Source organism: Lepisma saccharinum, chromosome 11 (genome assembly GCF_977018435.1).
Source record: "Lepisma saccharinum chromosome 11, izLepSacc3.1, whole genome shotgun sequence".
Taxonomy (NCBI): domain Eukaryota; kingdom Metazoa; phylum Arthropoda; class Insecta; order Zygentoma; family Lepismatidae; genus Lepisma; species Lepisma saccharinum.
The window spans coordinates 37,799,100-37,819,150 of NC_139239.1; the positions used below are offsets into that span (position 1 = coordinate 37,799,100).

General features: G+C 36.0%; 1 protein-coding gene across 2 annotated transcripts in view; it reads left to right on the top strand.

Moving 5' to 3' along the window:
* The window catches only part of LOC145995207 (lachesin-like), an 828,831-nt gene that overhangs the window by 663,433 nt on the left and 145,347 nt on the right, over nucleotides 1–20,051 (top strand). Inside the window, exons 4-5 of one of the 2 annotated variants that reach the window (XM_083131770.1) lie at nucleotides 1,718–1,879; nucleotides 10,724–10,822. In XM_083131770.1, the coding sequence (XP_082987896.1) occupies nucleotides 1,718–1,879; nucleotides 10,724–10,822 (261 nt within the window). The remainder of the gene's footprint in view (nucleotides 1–1,717; nucleotides 1,880–10,723; nucleotides 10,823–20,051) is intronic. The other variant, XM_083131771.1, reaches the window with a different exon arrangement.

A 20,051-nucleotide genomic window follows, 5' to 3' on the forward strand; every position in this document is an offset into this window, starting at 1 on the left:
TCAGCCGAAATGGCTCTCCTGTTGGAAATTCTCTGGTGAATTCGTTTATGTCTCGCTTCGTGCGTCAAAACACAACTGCCAAATTAACTGAACTGCCGTGTCATTATCTCTGCCGGGTTTCTTCGATTGCCAATATCTCGATTGTCGAGGCAGAAAAAATTGTTACTTTCAGTTGTGGGACAGGGAACAGGGCATTTATTTTATGGAGTTTCTAGCCGGCTTGGCGGCTCTTATGTTGTGTTCTAATAATACACTGGTCGACAATTGCTAAGGAACAAACACATATTGGCCCATATCTTTATCACACACAACTCCGTGTCCGATGAATTGCGGTACTGTGTGACAAGTGATTCTGGGCATCAAATGGTGTGGAGAGAAGGTGGAACACGATATTATGCACAGCACATCTGCGAACGTGTCAGGTATGGGGGCATAATGGAAAATGGGAAAACACAACTTCACATCTTCGCCGCAGGATCCGTTACTGGAGCACGGTATTCTACAGAGATCCTGGAAGGTTATGTTCGTTTTTTTCTGGGTGCAGTGGGCCCTGACGTTCTTTACATGGATGATAATGCGCGTCAACACAGAACTGTCCAAGTGACAGAGACACTGGAAAGAGATCACCCGCGTGGACTGGTCTGCATATTCACCGGATCTCAATCCCATCGAACATGCGTGGGATGCTCTCGGAAGGTGGGTTGCACAAAGGAATCCCCCACCCCGGACCCTCCAGGAGCTGAAAACTGCACTTCAGGAAAAATGGGACAATATACCCCTCGCGCTCACGAACGCTCTCATCGACAGCATGCCGAACAGGTGTGCAGCTTGCTGTGCAGTCGCGGTGGCCACACGCCATACTGATTTCCTCTGGACTCACTCTATACATGCCAAATTGTGATTCATGTGCTTTCCTCACTTTGTTTTGCTTATGCTGGTTTTGCTTTATGACATTCTGTTTCTTTGGTTGATTTGGAATCCCCGTCATCTTTTCTCAATAAACCTTAACTGATATCTGTACTTATATATTGTTCACATGTTGAACCCTGATTACGTAGTCGAAAGTTATTGGTCAAAACGTGTTTGTTCCTTAGCAATTGTCGACCAGAGTATCTAACCTTACGCATGCCATGATGTTAGATGTATTTAACCCATGTGATATGTAAGTATTGTAAAGTTCATGTAGCCTATCTACAATCTCAGTAAAAAAAAAAGCAGGTGCGCTAGTCGCCTCCATCTGGTCAGAGAACCGCAGCCAATGGGTGGTGGCGCTGCGGTCACGTGAGTGCTTCCCAGAAGCACTTGCGTGGCGCCATTCGAGCTGTTGTTTCCTGACTTATCGGACGTGCTGGGAAGCTAAGAAGTTGAATGATTTCGAATTCGCTCACACGTGTTTCTCGTTTGCTCTTATTCATATTATTATGTATTCTTCCCTGAAATTAGCATAGTTACCGAATAAGAAAATTTGGAAAGATTATGTAATTATGAAGTGTAAAAGTGAGTATATATGTTAATTATAATAATGGGCTAATAAAATTATTTATTAGACTTTTATTTTTATGATTAATAAGTAGACCTTTGGTGGTTATGACACTAAGAAGGCTAGGTAATAATTTTAAAAAAGTACCCAAAGGCAGAAATTGTATTAGCCGTGAAGTTTCCAATATAAATGGAAAACAATACAAATGTCTTTAAAATGTATTTCTGTTTCTTACAGTTCCACCAAATATTCTTGATTCCGAGAGCACGCAGTCAAACGTAGCTGTTCGGGAGAACCAAAACATCACTCTCACATGCAAGGCGGATGGTTTCCCAGCCCCCAAAATAATGTGGAGGAGAGAGGACGGGCAAGGGATCTCCATCGACCGAAGAAAGAAAGGTAGGTCCCCTGAGTTCACTAACTCTGCATCATTTTGCTTTTTAAATCCGGTTTACAAATGCAAATTTCAATGACTATATATTACAGTAAGCCTTTCTCTCCTCGCGAAAAATTATAGAAGATATTATACTCTCACGTCACTCTTCATTGGTCCTCCACGTTTTAATTTAAACGTTACTTTGCCTTGGAGACATCAACTATAAATTACAGCAGAACTGCCATGTCAACATTTTATTTTCAAATACAGAGTTATTCAAAATTATTGCCGGGATTTCAATATTTTGTTCTGGGCAGGTAATGTGCCATTTAGCATTTATAACCAGACCAACATTCCTTTCCTAATAGGTAGTGTCCTATAGTTATACATTTGGCCTCTAGGAGGCAGGTTGTGGAAGATGGCAGTTCACTTCTGTCAGAGGTATTTTTGTGCTCGAATTTCATCACACTCGGTTACCATTGTTCTAGGACAAATTCCATTCACCGGTGGCACACACAGTTTCTTGTAAAGCCTACCTCATAACGGCCAAATGCATATCTGCTGAGTTCTGTCCGTAACGAAATAAAATTGTGTGTGTGTGTGTGTGTCTCCATCATTTGGCATGGTTATAAATACCATGTGTTTCATGAGCTACCCAGAAAATAATATTGAAACTCTGCCAATCATTTTAAATAACCCCGTATTTAAAAGTAAGTTAATACATATGTAAAATTCAATTTACTCTGTCTCAGTGTAGTTTACGGACATTTCAAATAGTCTTCGGAAGAAACTAAATCAAATGAGTGAATTCTGTATGCATATGTGTAATTTATTTCATAATATATGTATTCTTGTACACAATATGAAAATTAAGTTAAATTTATTTTTTACACTTCATATTTCTAATTAGGATTCGCCAAATCAAGCCATAAAATATATTTTATATGCTACTGGAAACGTTTTTTTTTTCATTGTAAATGCAAATACGCATCTTGTTCGTTTAATTTGTATACCTTGCGATATAAATGTATATGTATTTATTCTCTCGTGTTATTGATCAATACCTCAGCGTCATGATTAAGGTAGGAGAATGATGCATCAAAAAGCAAAGTCCTTGTGAATACCCCAGTGCTTGAAATATTTGGTTCTTTTATGGTAATAAGAGAATCATTAGATAATTATTAGCTTTAGAATGAAAAGGATAAGAGTAGTAATAATATCAACAATAAATATATATCATTCTTTATGATCCACAATACTTACTTTGAAGGTAAATATATTGTTTGTCGAATATAATTTCAAGAATGTTTCACCATTCTTCCTTTCGCAAGTCACAATCACGTGTTTAGCCCACATACGTGGCGGAGTGCTTTGCCAGGGTACCCGATTCGAATCCAGACCTATGCGTGGACGTTCTCTGTAAGTGTCCCTACATCAATCTCATAATATCATCACTCATCTTCATCTTCGCATTTAGCGAAAAGCGGCAGAAAAGCGAATTAAAATAAACCAGTTCAATCAACAACCACATGTTTACACTTTCCGCGTAGATTTCTCTTCACCACAGAATAGAAACAAATAACATTCTGTACATCCATGCTCTTCCGAATAATCGATTTCAATAGTTAGCATGGTCTGTAGAATCTGTCATGAAAGGCTTTGTTTAGAACCGTTTCTAATTAGACATTCTTGGACGTCAACCACGAATTCGAGAAGCAACATGGTATGTGCTCTGACGTCACTTCCTTAAAGCTTGAAATTCAATGTGTTGTTTGCAACTCATTTGATCGTACACGGATAGCTTATTAGTGCAATGACAGTACCGATATGCAGACTTCAGTCTCGCTTGTATTGACAGTCTTTACAATCAACTGTTCTATTAAATAGATAGAATGTACAGCTGAATGAAACTGATTTACTTCTAAATAGCTTTGCTTTGAAATGATGTCATTAAATGAGAAATATTCATTTGAAGTTTAAAAATTGGATGCTATACCTACAATAGTAGTAAATTGATATTTACGGAACTCTATAATGGATTGTAAATTATTCAAGATCAGAAATCATCAGACTGAAGTGTTGATTTATTTATTTCTGATATTTCTTGCAAATAAAACTTTAAATTAGTGCTATTATTTGCACTGGACTGAGTGCAACATATATGACTCTAAGACCGAGGATAATCAATGTGAATTCAAGAGAAGATTTCCAAAGCTTCATTCACGACCAATTACAGAAGGGAAAGGGGAAGACCTGAAGCTCAAGAGATGATCCTGAAGGAAGGGAGGGATGTCGTTATGAGACTTTGCATTGATTTCATGAACAAAAGCTGGAATCCTTGCTAATTTACGTAGGTCCACTACTTTGGATCTAATATCTCGAGTGAATGGGGAGTAGCTAACGACTAATACTCGATAAAAGCCGCCCGAACAAAATAGAAGCTTGCAAAGTAGTCCGAGGTATCTGCTCTGAGAAGTGGACACGGACGACGAAGAAAATTGGTTGTCTTTGGCATCGGAGCATCTGCAAACCTTGTTAATGACGGGCTGATTGCTTCTACGATTTTCGTTACTTGCAACGAATAAAAAAAGTCCATACTCGTTTTAAATCGAGTATTTAGTTTAAGATGACGGTGCAAAATCAGTTGAAGAATTTCACAATATAACATTGGTGAACTTCATAGTATATAGACGGAAATAAAGGTGTTTTTACTAGTTTAAGTATTGCTGTGACTGTGTGATTAGAAGGAGCCTATTCTACTATAAAATGTTATTAGATCCAGTGTTTAACTTCTGAAGACGGATTGTACCAATTAGTAAAGAATTGCATTTATATTGACTCAAATATTATGCGAATCTACTTGAAATGCCACCACAGCAATATTTATGTATTTCCGAAAATTAATGGTTTACATTATCTTCCTTTTCTCTGTTTGAAAGATTTTTTATAAACAAAAAATCACATAATATATATTGTGTTCATCATTATTTACTTTCATTTATCGGTGCATCAAAATAGTCATTTTCATAAATTACAAAACAAACAGATTTGTTTAATGAATTTTTAGTGTATAATCTTGATCAAATGTAAGCTTGAGCCGCTTATCTAGTAAAATATGACATAAACGGTGATAAAAATCTCACACATATTGCAAAATCTAACCATCATTGTCATGGGCATTCAATTAATTTTATTACATTATTTGTTTTGGCGAAAAGTGAATTTGACTTAATGATAACATAAGCAGATTGGATTTATATGTTGATATAATTCTCCGAAAGAGTTATAAGTTTCAAATACAATATTTCTAATGTATTTCGTAATTTTGGAGTGGTGCAAGAGTCAAAATAGTGGTAAGTTGCGAATATTGAGACCATGATAGTTGCTTCAAATTTAGAGGAAGTTTATACAGTAACGAGATGTATTCCATCACTGATCTCGTATGAATTTGAATAAAATCAGTCGAAGCGTTTGAGGATGGAGGACTTGAAACTTACAAACTTAACAGCGAAATTATGTTTTATTGTGATCGTAAAATGAAAATTGTTCATTTCATCAATCAACAAGATTCATATCAATGAATCAAACACATGTGCAAAATGTCATTATGTTTCTTATGGTTCTCATGCTCAAGATTTCAAAGTACGTCCTCTGTATGTTGACTCACAATTGAACACTATGGTTCTTTTAAGATTCTTGTATATCATCATTTCTATTGCTTTTACATGATTTACCTTGCATTTGAATGTATTTAACAACACATTTAAGGTACTTAGAAACACGTGTAACTCTCCAGTAGATAGAACCAGGTCAAGCGGGTACGATGGGTGAAATAGTGTAAATATATGGTTATACCAGTTTTATTGGGAAAGAGTTATAATTATTATGATGATTCAATACACAGACAAAAGTAAATGCATCATTTGAAACAGAAAATGCATAAAGTTTGTAACTTAGACCAGATGTTTAAGTGCATCAACGAGAAAGATGCAGGAAGTTGCATAAAAAAGCATAAAGTGATGCATTAAAGTGCAACTCGACATAGAAATAAATACTTACTTGCATCATATTGTGTACTTTGGCGTTACATTTATAAACGTTACACAAAAATGCTTCAAACTGTAAACCTGATTCTTGGCAAAGGTCAATAAACGCACTTTAGTGAATCAGTCAATGTGTTTCTGATTCAGCCAATAGATTTGATGTATTTAGTTTTCCTTGCGTAGTAACAGGATCAAATGGTGAAATTGTAGCAATAGTTTATCACAAATAATAATGTTTTCTGTGATTTATAGGCTGTAAGCTTTAACAATTAACTGCCATGTCCAACAAAATAACGAGATAATGTTTCTACAAGAGCAGGGAAGGCGCTACAGGGGGGCTGAAGCACCCCCAAACCAGGCCTCAGCACCTGTAGCTCCCTTAGATTTTTGTAGTAAGGTAGACGCATTTCGACCGAAAATTAAAAAGTAAAATTTTCATTTTTCATTATGAAACTTTTATTGGGACAAGTACAACGTTCAAGTAGATTTCCTAGATCGCTAGGTTAATTTATTACGATGTGTTTAAAAATCTATGGGCCACTGATCATTTTGTACTAAGGAATTGGTCAATCCAATCATGAGTCGCCAAACTTGCTACGAAGTATGCTGCCTGCCTGATAGGTGGACGTATTCAGTGGTTGTGAGATTGTTCTTTGATTGTTGTTGGCATATACAGCTAAATGTGCTCAATTATTAGCCTCTGTAAATCGAATCACTATATTTCGGAATAGGTCTAACAGGTGTATAAATGAATTTTCATACGTAGGACTACTTTCAAAATCTAAAGAAGCGTCATGTTTCTTTTCTGTTCATTAGTTCCTCATTCGAGTATTGACAATTGTGATGCTGTCTCATTGGTTAAATCGTTATATCTATCCTTATCTGCACATATTGAGGAGGAGAAATACAAAGTTAAGGAATCAAAGAATACACAAACTACCTGATTCCTAAATGCTAAGCATTTGAAAGATTAGAATTGGCCTCCCTGCCCCTATAGTCTAGCGATATAATTGCTGCTTTGATATCAAGGGGTTCCAGGTTCGATCTCCGGTGGAGGTAACATTTCATTAAGTAGTTTGGATTCCTCTAGAAGAGATGCCCGATGGCGTAATGGCAACGCCTTCGCCTTGTAATCAAGATGTCCAGAGTTCGACGCAGGTGAAGGCACATTACACAGTGATTCAGATCACACTTTAAACTGTAGGTCCAGTCCTGATTAAATCTATCTGTGCATAAAGTGAACTTCAAAAATCAATTCAATTCCATTAGAAGTTGTAGCTTTCGTCCCGATTAGCCTCTGTGCATATAATGAACCTTAATACAAATCCAATCAAGTAATCATTGCAATAAGGTGCTCAGATCAGCAGGCTTGGGCAATTTTATTATTCGCAGTCCTAGTAGGGGTGTAAGGGCTTCCACGTAGTACACCCAAATGGCAACCTCACTTCCACGTTAGTGCACCCTGGACTAAAGACTAACGAGGCTCTGGCGACTGGCCCTATGGCCAGTATAATTTTGTTTGTATTGTCCTGTTATTTTGTCCTTATGTGTGCTGAGTGCCCCTTTACAGCCTCAGCTTTTAACAGAAGTCAGAACATTTTATTTTTTTTAGTTATGCAACGTTAGAGTTGTTATTTGTAATCTTAAGGGGCTGGCCCCCTTATAATGTGACGGGAGCAAAATAGCCTAAGTGCTGACGCTCCCAAAATTTTAAATTCAATTCAATTCAATTCAATTCGCAGTCCTAGTCCTACATGTTAATAATAGAAAATAATTTCTGCAGTACCACCAGTCTGGCCAAACTTATTCCGTGCATGAGAATCAATCTTTGAAGCACATCTAAAACTATTGATCCAATTCTGATCAGTATTTATGCATAATACATTCTGAAATAAAATTATAATCTTCAGCAGTTATTCTCACTAATCAAAATGCTCAGTGTAAGAGTTGCAACTATATTCGTTACTTTTATGTTCATATATTTATCTCCTAGTAAAGGTGAATTTGTAATGAAAATATTTTTATTTCTTGAGAGTGGCACCTCTTAAGTGGATGTTATTTCTCGCATCCTCCTCATTTTTGGCACTAACTTCTGAATTCCAGTCGTTGAACAAGAAGACGTAAGTAATTTCATTATGAAAGAAAACAATGGTATCATTAACATGATTTCTATTCAAGGGTGATGTTGTTTACTTGATGCCTGCTTTATTTAGTTAGTGTCGCTTTTGTGAAGCACGATAAACTACAATCTCTCGCCGCTACCTACTGTTGTGATTGGACAGTTTGGAGTTATGGCGCACTATGAGGCAGAATGATCTAAAATAATGACCCTTCAGCAGCTGCTTCCAATGGTTTAAACATTCAAAATGCATTTTACGAACTTTATAAGCTTCGTGTTATTGAAATGTGCATATCCCCCTCAACAACTGCTTACCCTAAATCAAGTGTTACCTTCGAATTGGTAATGAGAGGTTGAGTGCTCTATTTAATCTGGCCATTGTGAAAGGGCTTGCTTGTCTAGAGCCTCCCCAATGGCGCAGTAGTTGCGTCACCGCCTTGTAATCAAGGGGTCCCGGGTTCGATACCCGATGGAGGCACATAGTGTTTCATACTTTAAACTATAGGTCCAGTATCGATTAGCCTATATGTGCATAAAGTGCACTTAAAACTCAATATAATAAAAATAACTTGCAAAATCTTTGGATTTAAACAAGGTTGTAAGGCTCATGAAAGCAGATGCATCTTATCGTAGAGTTTTGTTGTAGTTATTTTCTTATTTGAGAAAACAATACTCACACTTTTACATAGAAAGAGTGTTACGTGTAGTATTTATACGTATATCCAGCGACTTGATAATAAGTGTAGTTTTTATGTTGTATTTTGTTTACTGTTCATATGAATAATAAACATCGCGCTACGATGCCAGGGGTGCCGGGTTCGAATCCTGGCCTGGGCATGGATGTTTGTAAGTGTCCATTCATCAATTTCATCATGTCATCACTCATCCCCATCTTCGCAAATTAGCCAAAAGTGGCACAAAAGGCGAAGTAAAATAAAGTAAATAAAAAATATGAATAATAAGTCTGTAATATTATTCTCTCGATAATGGCTTACGAAAAGAAAACAATACAATTAGTGCATTTTATTTGACATAAAAGATTCATTCGTGCCCATGGGACAAAATGCAACATAACATCTCATGTGATTTATCTTTGGATCTGACTGTAAAACATGTCACTGGTAAAATTATATCATTGTAAAGTATTACGTAAATACCTCTTAGCCGATATTAGTTAGCCCCCGAAAATTTGACTCCAAAATCTGTAGCCCCCGCCCCCACTTATTTTATGCTGGCGCCGTCCCTTTAGCCGAGACAATAAAATTATGTTGACTGCCGTAAATATCGGCACTGAAAAATTAGTTACTGAAAAAATTCACCACTTCGAGACCAAGTGGGGAAATTTTAACACACAAATACAAAACGTTCAGTCAAGTTAAATTTAATAGTTTCTCTGTTTTTAATCTTCAAAGAGTGTAAAAATTACAATCTTTGACACTCATCATACAATTGAATAAACGAGGAGTTGAGAGGACACAGACACACACACATAAGCAATTCATACTGCATTAAAGTTTAGCACTTCTACCAGTCTGAGAAAATGTGACCCAGATGATAAACTCTAGTGCAATATAGTTGTAATTGCAAAACACACTTGTATACATTCATATTATACAAATTTAGTTATTCATTATAATAAATGTCTTAGCGCATAATGGACATTGAGAAAATAATCTGAAATTCGGTGTATAATAACACACTTATCCTGATCCTTAACCACGGTGTATGAAAGAGAACCAGTTTTCGCTCCCTTGGGTAATAATTTTTAGTAAGAAGATTCTTTAGAAGTTAATGAGTGATTAAATTATTTTCATGCACTGATAATTTATTCATCTTAGTCGTTTAGCACCATACTAGTTATATCGGTGTCACACAGTTCATTACACAAAATTCTTATATAACAGAGAAACAATACAATTAAACCCAATTAATGATTAACGTGGCTTGTATTCTTGTTACAAAGCACTATGAAATGGTAGCTTAACAAATGGCATGGGTCTTAATTTCTTGTCCCTCCATTTCATTCAACATTAATTATTGTAGTACATTATCATCCGTTCATATCGTACATATATAAATAGCAATATTCCATAAGGAAATATAAAGGCAATAAGTCAGAAATAAAACTTTCCATCAATAGATTTTACAAATAGTGATTTCTTGAAGGCCCGCACAAAATATTCAAATTGTAATGATAGATTATTCATTATCAAAAATAGCATAGAGTAGTACAAATCAATATAAATTACAGAAAATCATTTCATGAAAAAGAAAAAAAGTCACGTATTTGTTTCCTCGTTGTTGAGAACTTGAATATGATCTGCTAAAATGCCACTAAAACGTTCAAGGGTCTGAAACAATATTATGATATGATTCTACTTAGCTGAATAAGAAAGACTAATTCGCAGAAATAATGTGATTAGGTTCAAGAGAACATTTACAAGTGAGATGGAAGAAAATGAGAAAATGAAGAAACTAAAATGCTCTGATTTTAGAAATCGTTCAAATAACAATTTTAGGAATTTGCAAAATATATGTAAATATGTAAGAAATAGCATATTATGCGCCCGTTTGGTGATACCTGTAATGTAAAATTAAAAGTAGCTATTAGATAGGAAAATTGGGCAAATATATATATGTGCAGAGTATTTTGTGGGAAGTCTGGTGGTTTGTTGCACAGTAAATGGGCTGTTCTCTTGTTCCAGTGGCAAAGCAGACAGGGCACAGATTTATGACAGTAAATCGAACCGATTCTGCGAGGCCAAATGAGATAGATGAGATATTACAGCATGCGGTGAATACAGGTTGGTGACCCAATGCTCAAACGCACTTTCCAGTAAGCTCTCTCACACCATAGCTTAAGTTTGCATCATAGATTTTAACATTGTAGTATAGAATTATAGTCAGAAATATTACATACATTGCCGTATTACCATTCTTGTTGATGAGAAATTTTCATAGAGAAACCGTATCAGCTGTTATTATATTGTAGATAATTCTATATAATACGATTTCGAAATAACAATTTGGACATGTAAATTACTAATTTTGCTGCACATATAACGGGGTGTAAATGCTAAAATTTCAGATAAATAAGAAACACAGGAACACTTGTTTTGTCAGTGAAGTGGTTTGGAGTTATAGTTAACAGTAACTAGAAGTTTTCTTATATAGTTATATGATATAGTATAGATAAAGTATACATTTTTCAAACTAACTTAACATACAGTTTCAAACTTTACAACATAAATATGCATGTCTACAGGAAATGATTTGATTTAGAATGTAAAAAGAGCATACAAACACATATCCAAGTTCCTCACAGCATTTGATAATTTTAGATCAGTTATTTAGAGTACGTTGAGAATGAATATACTTAACTGATAGCAAATATGACCAACACACACAAGAACACATACATACCCCATATCAAATCCTTACCATACCCTCCCTGACTACAGAGGTTGGTCATACCCGTATTCAGAAAAGTGCCTCATCTATTTCTTGCGGTCAAGGAGAACTGGATTTGAGTTCCTGTAGCTTTTCAAATTTTGTCATTAACAATTATTCTCTGTGCTTAAAGTGGATTATTAACAGACCTTGTTACTATACAGTAATATTATGAAACTACCGTTTTCTTATTTTGTGCTGATTATTACGTCTGACATATTGAAGGAAATTTTCGTTCGGTACATTTTGCTTTTATAGTTTAATCCATTACAAAATTTTCTGGATTTATTTACATGAATAATCCAACACTTAAAATTTGAAAATGAAATACAAAAATTGTATCTTCAGTTTGTAATATATAGTTCTATTGTAGTAAATCAAAATATGTAATTGAATTACATTTAGTATTGTTTAAATAATGATTGAAGTGAGTTAATTTGGTGATTTATTTACATTAAACTTATTTTCTGCTACGTTGAGTCGCGACTATGTCCGCAGATAAATTTAAACTGTATCGATCCCCGGAAAAATATTATTGATAGATGGGTAGATTATACTCTGCAATTAATAAGTTTTGACAATATATTCATGGCAAGGTACACAAGTTTGGGGTGGAACTATGTATCTCGTGTGTCTGATAGGTACGTACATAAAGAATACAACACTAATTCATCAAGTGGTGTTGTATAATGAATGGGATGATTATGGCCTTCTTGGGTGGACCAAAATAGTACATGCTATTCAAATGGTTAGAAACCTTTGAAGAGAATAGCTCCACATGTCTTGTATACGTAACTTTTGTTGAGTTATACGAGGTTTTCTGGTTTTTTCTTTGATGGTATTTGTTTTTTGTCTTTTCTTGTTACTGAATGGTCTCCTTAGAGTCTGGACACAATTTGGCTTGTCTTCTCTGAATTGTGTGGATATGGTATGACAAAGGGTCAGTCTTTGACCCTCTCAATTTGTTTATTTGCCTGTCATTTGTCTCTTCGTTATGGTAAGCGTATGGCTATTGAGTTTTAATTCATATATATATATATATATATATATATATATATATATATATATACACACACATATATATATATATATACATATATATATATACATATATATATATATATATATATATATATATATATATATATATGTGTGTGTGTGTGTGTGTGTGTGTGTGTGTGTGTGTGTGTGTGTGTGTGTGTGTTTTCCTGTTCTTTTCCGAGTGTTGCTGTATTCGAGCAGATGCTTAACAGTAAACCATGGCTTTATTTGTACGCGTATTATTGACCAATTTTAACTTCTAGACTAAGTATTATCCAGTTTGTGTTCTCTTCCTGTACAAGGACGTTGGTATTTTTTTCCCCAGATCTATCCACTAGGATAGGGATGTTACGCGTTTTTTCTGTTTCAGTACAATTGATTCAGGTGCTGGAGAAAATCTACCAGAGTGTGCATTAAATGTGGGCATATTACTAATGAATTATCTGTATATTAAATCCACGTTTTTATGTTATCTGGTACTTTGGGCGTAAGCTGTCTGCACAAAGTTTGGATATGGTGGTGAACCCATTACCATACCTTCTTGTTGTTGATTGAAGTCAGGGTCTATTGGGAAGTTCTTCATTTATTGCAGGGTCAGTAACTGTACGATCGCTCCAAACGTTAGCGTTGTTTGGTTCTGTACACTCTCTCCAGGGAATCTGTGGATCAAGGCCATCATAACGATGAAAAAGGGTAGCAAGCGAGTGGGCATAGCAAAGCAGTGCACGCTGCTATAAACGGATGCTGGCTGCAGCTGCGTTTCCCCTTCATTCTTTCACTTTCCCTCTCGCGCGTTCATTGATCGGCCCTTGCGAATTAACACTTGCACAGAGGGCTTGGTTTCGTTCGCTTCCTCCAGAGATTCCCTGGACAGAGTGTAGTGTATTATCCTCCTGGAATTTCTCGTGACCACTGATAATATTTCATGTGTGAGGTATTATTTTGTGCTTTCTGATAGGAAGGGATACGAACGTTCCAGATTTTTTCGTGCAAAAATCATTGTTTTCACTGTAGCAGGATTAATAATTTGTAGTGCATGCAGTGTATGTGTTCAGAAGCCTCTTGTGTTATTTGTCGAAAGAGCGGATCTGTGTTTTGTATTCTTGGCAATCCATGTAAATATGATGATTTGGTGTAATTATTGAAGTCTAATTCTTCCTAGGAATATCTGCCATGTTTTTACTAAACTTGCTGATGGTGACTGTAGCTTTTGTTTCATACCGTGTGTCGGATAATTGTTCGATTGTGATAACGAGTATCATTAGTTTTTTCTTATTTTTTAAGTGGTATCTATGATTAGTAATAAAGTTTCTTTGTCTACTCATAATATTTAGGTTCGTCCACTCTGTAGGCAATAACGATCAGAAAGGTTCACAGGATGTACTTCCACTCTCTTGAAATGTAGAGGTTGAATGAGCAATTGGTATGTCCAATTAAGATTACATGCTAAGAAGAAAAGTTCTAATCAGCGCCTGAAGAGGAAAATGTTAGCGGGGGGATGTTTGGTCGAGCTTTTGGGTTAGCTCGGGGACAATGACACAACTGGGGGGATGTTTTGTGAAAATACTGCTAGCTGGGGGATACCATCCCCCTTTCCCCCCTCACTTCGAGCACTGGTTCTAAAGTAATTTTCAAAACAAATATTGACAGGGAAGACCAGAATGAGACCTTTATGCATTATTTCACACAGTCATGTCGTGGAATGTCTGTCGGTGCAGGTGTGAGTTTTGCAACTTAAAACTGTTGAGAGGGGAAGTCCTCAGCGAAATGTCCGGTCAGTGCCAGTTGGAGCTAGGTTGTGATTGAGGAAGACGCAAGGGTTAGGATGGAACAACAAGGCAGGACAGTGATCAGAAAGGAATCAGAGGCGTGTTCAAGGTTGGAGCGAGAGTCTACATGCACGAAAGTGGTATGCTTCATCTTCCAGACACGATGTAAAGGCGGAAACTAGAAATTATAAGGCTTAGAAGTGACGCAAAAATAAAACAATTGTCGTACATTTTAAATCACTACTATCATTTAGTGCGAATAAACGAAACAGCGATGCGTTTTATATTTTCGCAACATAGTAGGTATCATGATTTAATTTTTAAGACAGGAATTAGTAGTATATCTGAATATTGTTTCAGAATTAACTGTTACTATTCAATTTACATTTTCTAGTGTTGCGAAGAAGTAAGTAAATTATTGATTCTTTGATTGATTTGATTGGTGTGTGTTATTGCGTTTACTTCATATCCACATAAAATAAGTACGTATCTTTTACCACGGTAAAGTAAATTATTCATCTATACAGAAAAACTGTTGCACAGAGGAAGTAGTATCTTTATTTGCTTATGTGCACAAAATATGATTTTTTGCCCAAACCAGTGACGTTTCGCAAAGGCTTGCTTGCATGCAGGTTGAAGTCCTAGCCTCGCATAAGATTTTTTTGTGTGATTCTTATCCTCAAGATAAGCTAACATGATAGTGATGATAACTGAATAACAATAATTATAATAAACGATGACGATAATGCAAATTAACTCATGAATTATTGTCTATTATTGAAGTTAAGAATGTTTTAAACGCCCCTTGAAATTAAAACAATTTTCCCTTATCTATTATCTCAACGTACATATTTTTAACACTAAAATCAGCCACATATAAAAAAAATGTGATTTGATATAAATATCCATAAGTATGTAATGCAGAGATGAGAAGTTCGTTCTTTTAAAATTAAACTTTTTTTTAAATAAAATTTCAGTAAAATATATTCTTTAACGTGTAACATGGGCGTATATCATAACATGGTTATTTCATTCGCTACTATTTCTCATGGTCTCGACCTGCAAGAAACGTTAATGTAAATTTGGTTAAATTTCGTTTCCAACGAACACATTTCATGTTGAGATTAGGGCGGATGATGAAACAGAAGGCTGGGAAAGTTTTCCTCCTTGCAATTCCCTTTGCTCTGCTGAACTCTAAGAGCGGTTACAATAGTAACGTTACATGACTTAAAATTCCGTCATTTCAAATGTATCTTTCCTCAAAATTTCTTCGCCAGGAATAACGACGCTTTAGAACACCACTAATAGCGGAGAGATATGAATTTATTTTGAATAATGGGAACACCGTATCATTATGTAGAAATGGTGTGTCTTGAACTCGCAAGCCATTTAAGATAACCGTGTGTGACGTAATGGGGGAGAAAATGGTCGCCACTAATGGAAACGAACGATGTCTGAGAAATAATTCTCTGGCACAGTAGAGAATTCTCTCCTCAACTTTCTTCTCGACTGGCACCTTTGTGTTGCTCACTATCTTCTTCGTTGACATGAAGTTAAATTGTAATACGATTTCATTATTAGTTACACTCTCATGTCTTCATATAAATAATATTATGTAATGTAAATGTTACTAATTTAAATAAACACAATTAATTTTTAATGAATTAATCAGTACTTACGTTTTTAAATACATAAACTCTTGCCAAAACAAGATCACTCTGGGGACTAATACATACCAAGATACTTTCAATACTGGGATTCTATCTTCTTTAATAGAAAACACCAGAATTTCTATTTTGAATTATGCGTATTGCCTTTGTGATATTTTGATTTGAGGAATATCGAAGAAGAAGATTAAACAAGCAAAATCTGATTATTTATTAAATTTGACGTTTTTAAGACTGTGTTCAGTCACACTATACGCATTTTGAAATAAATTTTATGAAAATTGTAATTAAATTAGAATATTAGATAAAAAAATAGCCAGGCTATTTTTTTTATTTCTATGCATGTCGCACTCTATACATCAAACAAATGACGATATGATATGTACAGCTCATAAATTTCAAAAACATGATAATATATCTAGGATTATTTTTCCAAACGAGAAATTTGGAACGGCAAATTTTATGAACTTTACTCACACAGAAGAGATGGGACTCGATGCTCTGACCGCCTGTCAGGCTGTGATCCTGAAAGGGCTGTTGGCCCATGAAGTTTAGTATAATTAGTGAAAAATGATTGTATTAAATGTTGAACAATTATATAGACACTTTTACAACGGTATTGCTACGTTTAAGCAAACGGATCTTCAAACAAAGAGAGGAGTTGTAGTTAAACCTACCATTATATTGAATATTGAGAATTTTCTTAAAATTCATCCTGATGTATGTGTATATATATATTTAAAAAAACAAAAAAAGAAACGGAAGTTTACTTTATACAAAATACCGTACTGAATTTCAGTCCGTAATTAGTTGTTTCACAAAAATAGTGGAATGACAACATAGAAAGATTATCCAAAATTTAAATGATAGTTTACTTCATTTAAGGCTACCTGTAGATGGTTTGTTATTATTTTAGCCTCGCTTTTCTGGCACTTTTGGCTAATCGGAACGATGAGGATGAGTGATATGATGAAGAGACACTCGGCTCACTGGCAGATGGAAATGGTTTGAAATGGGCTCTTGCACTTCTCTTGAGATAAGAGCAGCGTGCGACAGTTTTGAGCATTTATCTTTGAGCAATTATGTAGATTTCTGTATTCGCGATTAACATTAAATGGTTTCCATAATTCCTCTTAGTTCAAAGTTAATAGCTATGAAAAAAAAGATGGTTGTAATTACCACAACTGCATACGCTCTGTTAATGAGACTGTGTCACACGTAAAAGTATTCCACGTAAGAGAAAGTCGCCCTAGGTCACGAGCCGTAACGCTGCAGACAATAAATATTGCGGCAAGGTAACTGCCACGTATACAGAGGGAATCTCGCAGGCGGTTACCCACACTCGGCCCTGCTATGCAGCCACCCGCTTCCCCCCACACACAACGACGACCTCCATAGCTGTGAGAGATTACACTTCCTACGCTCCATGCTATTACCCTTGCCGCACAACTATGGCCATAACAACGTCCTGCCCAAGATAAACCGTCCTTACTTTCACCCAAATATCCTTCTGGGAAATAAAACCCACAGTGAGGGACGCAATGATGCCTGCAATATATAGCAAGGAAGAAAATATTTCCTCCTATAATACACATGTTATATTTTGAGGAAGCACGGAACGATGTGGTTGAATGAAGTCAAATGCCTTAGATGCTGTGATTAGTTGAATGCATTCTCAGTAGAGGTGTTGCAGTAATCTGATTTGAAATTTCTACCCCTCTTAATGGTATTCCCTCTATACTCTATCCCGGGAAACTCTGGAGCAAGGTATGTGCGCAGCGAAACAGTACACTTTGATACAAACAGCTGGGAGCATCAGTCGCTTTCTGCCTCCACGCAATCCTGTTCCCTCTCACGCGTTCATTGGTTGAACCCTCTCGAGTCAGTACTTGCGCAGAGACTTGCTTTCGTTCGCTCACTCCAGAGATTCCACGGACAGAGTATACATAACCTAATAACTGAGGTATTGAATGCGCTGCCAAAGTAGCACAAAATTTAAAGCAGTTTCGTAGTTCTTTATTTATTTATTTATTTATTTATTTGAAAAGTCCTGAATACAGAAAAATCCATTTTACATCAGGATATCAACCGGAAAAGAAATAAATGCTCAGAAGAACCTTTGGCCAACCGCAATCATATTCAAAATTTGAAAAATTTAGAATTCCCCACACCGTCAGCTCTGATAAACAACAAGCATCGGCCGACTTCTCCCGATTAAGCGGAGAGAGCTTAATTAGTTTCATGTGGTCCGATGACGTAACTGATGTGAGTGAATGAAATTATTACGTACAGTCGAATGGAAAATTGTGTCGTAGTGTTGCACTATTCACACATCAAATGTGCCACAAATAAACACACAAAGGAGGAGAGAATATGTTGGAACCTTGGTTGGGCATTTGTCAAATCACCCATTTCATCAGTTCAGAAATCATTCTCATCGAGGCGAATTATCCAAGAGGTAGCAAAGTGACGTAAAATAAAATAAAAAAATAGAAATAATAGCGTCGTTGCCTTGTACTTTAAACTGTAGGTCCAGTCCCGATTAGCCTTACTGTGCACAAAGTGGACTTAAAACACCAAATCAACCAACCAACCAACCAACTACGTAACAGTAATATGCTCTATGGGCATAAAATTTGTATAGTGGTATCCCCCCTCCCGTTTATTAGTTATGTTTAACGAATTACTATAGATGATAATTTATATCATAATTAATTAGCAACTGAATCTGAATTCATTATGCAAAATATTATACAGAGCGTACATAAAATAATATAGCTGTTTCAACATATTTTTATTCACGTAGCGACGGGGTATGAGAACAAATGTTACATTTGTGAATTATTTTTTTACATACTCGCGAACTTGTACTTTCTTTAATCCCCAAAGAAAGAAAATCACATGGGGTGAGGTCCGGAGAACTTAGCGGCCAGGGTAGATAAGCAGAATGCTTTCTGCTGTGGAGTCGCTAAGTACCCACTTGCAGTAACGCACACGTTTAGCCTTATCTTCCTCGTTCAGTTCTTGGACACGTCATTCTGTAGAGCTTCATCCGTAGATCGTGTAAAACACATTGACAAGACCTGAACGAAACGTTCGCCTGTTGCGACAATTTACTTGTAGATTTATTAGGGCTTTTGGTAATTCGTGCTTCAGTATCCGCGATCACAGCAGGTGATCGATTCTTTTTCGCGTTTGCAACTGACCCTGTCGTACGCCACTTTTTCACCAAATCTTGTATGCTGCTCTTTGCTGGTACCCCAACGCCAGGAAACTTGCTTGCAAAAATGTCCCGCGTTTCCTAAATGAAACCGGTACACACGTACGCCTCCATTATTGCGATTCTTTGTTGAAGATAGTACAACTCGCTGAGCTCCTTCACATACGTCCGGACCAAGTCTTCACGGCTACCACAGTCGCGACGACATCAGGCAGGCGAGCCGGTTTTTCGTGCGCCACCTAGTACTATCCCATCGGTAAAGCATATTCTGTACTTTTCATTTTCTATTTAAAAGCATTAAGAACGATAATACCTGATCGTTATCATGAAAGAAATACGCAAGGGATAAAATGTAACGTTAAATTTATTTTTTATATTACTAAAATTACTAAATTACTAAAATACACTGTACTGTACATGCATCCGTATTTTACTTCGATTCTTGCTAATACAAAATACTACCTCCAAATTATCGTTAGTAAATAAAATCCTCGTGGATTATTTATATTTCGTAGGTATTGTCAGAAAATATATCCGTTGTTTCATTGATCTATTTAAATTGTGGACTCACTATCAACAATTTCAGTTCGACATTTTGTATTTTAAAAACATTCAAGTAGTAAAGGGTGTCTAAAAAGGAACGGGACATTTTGAAACTGAGATATAGAGAAGATAAGAAATAGTTGCAAGAGATTTAATCATGGAAATGAATATTGCAGAGAATGCCATTACATAATTACATACCGTTGAAGAGATAGGAAGGTTTATGACTTGGTGATGACGTCCTGTAAATGACGACCTTTCCTAAGCAACCGTTCCTGCAGTCGTCGAGCGACATTCTGCATAGCTCGATGTAACATGTCCACAGGAATCTGAGCGATTCTTC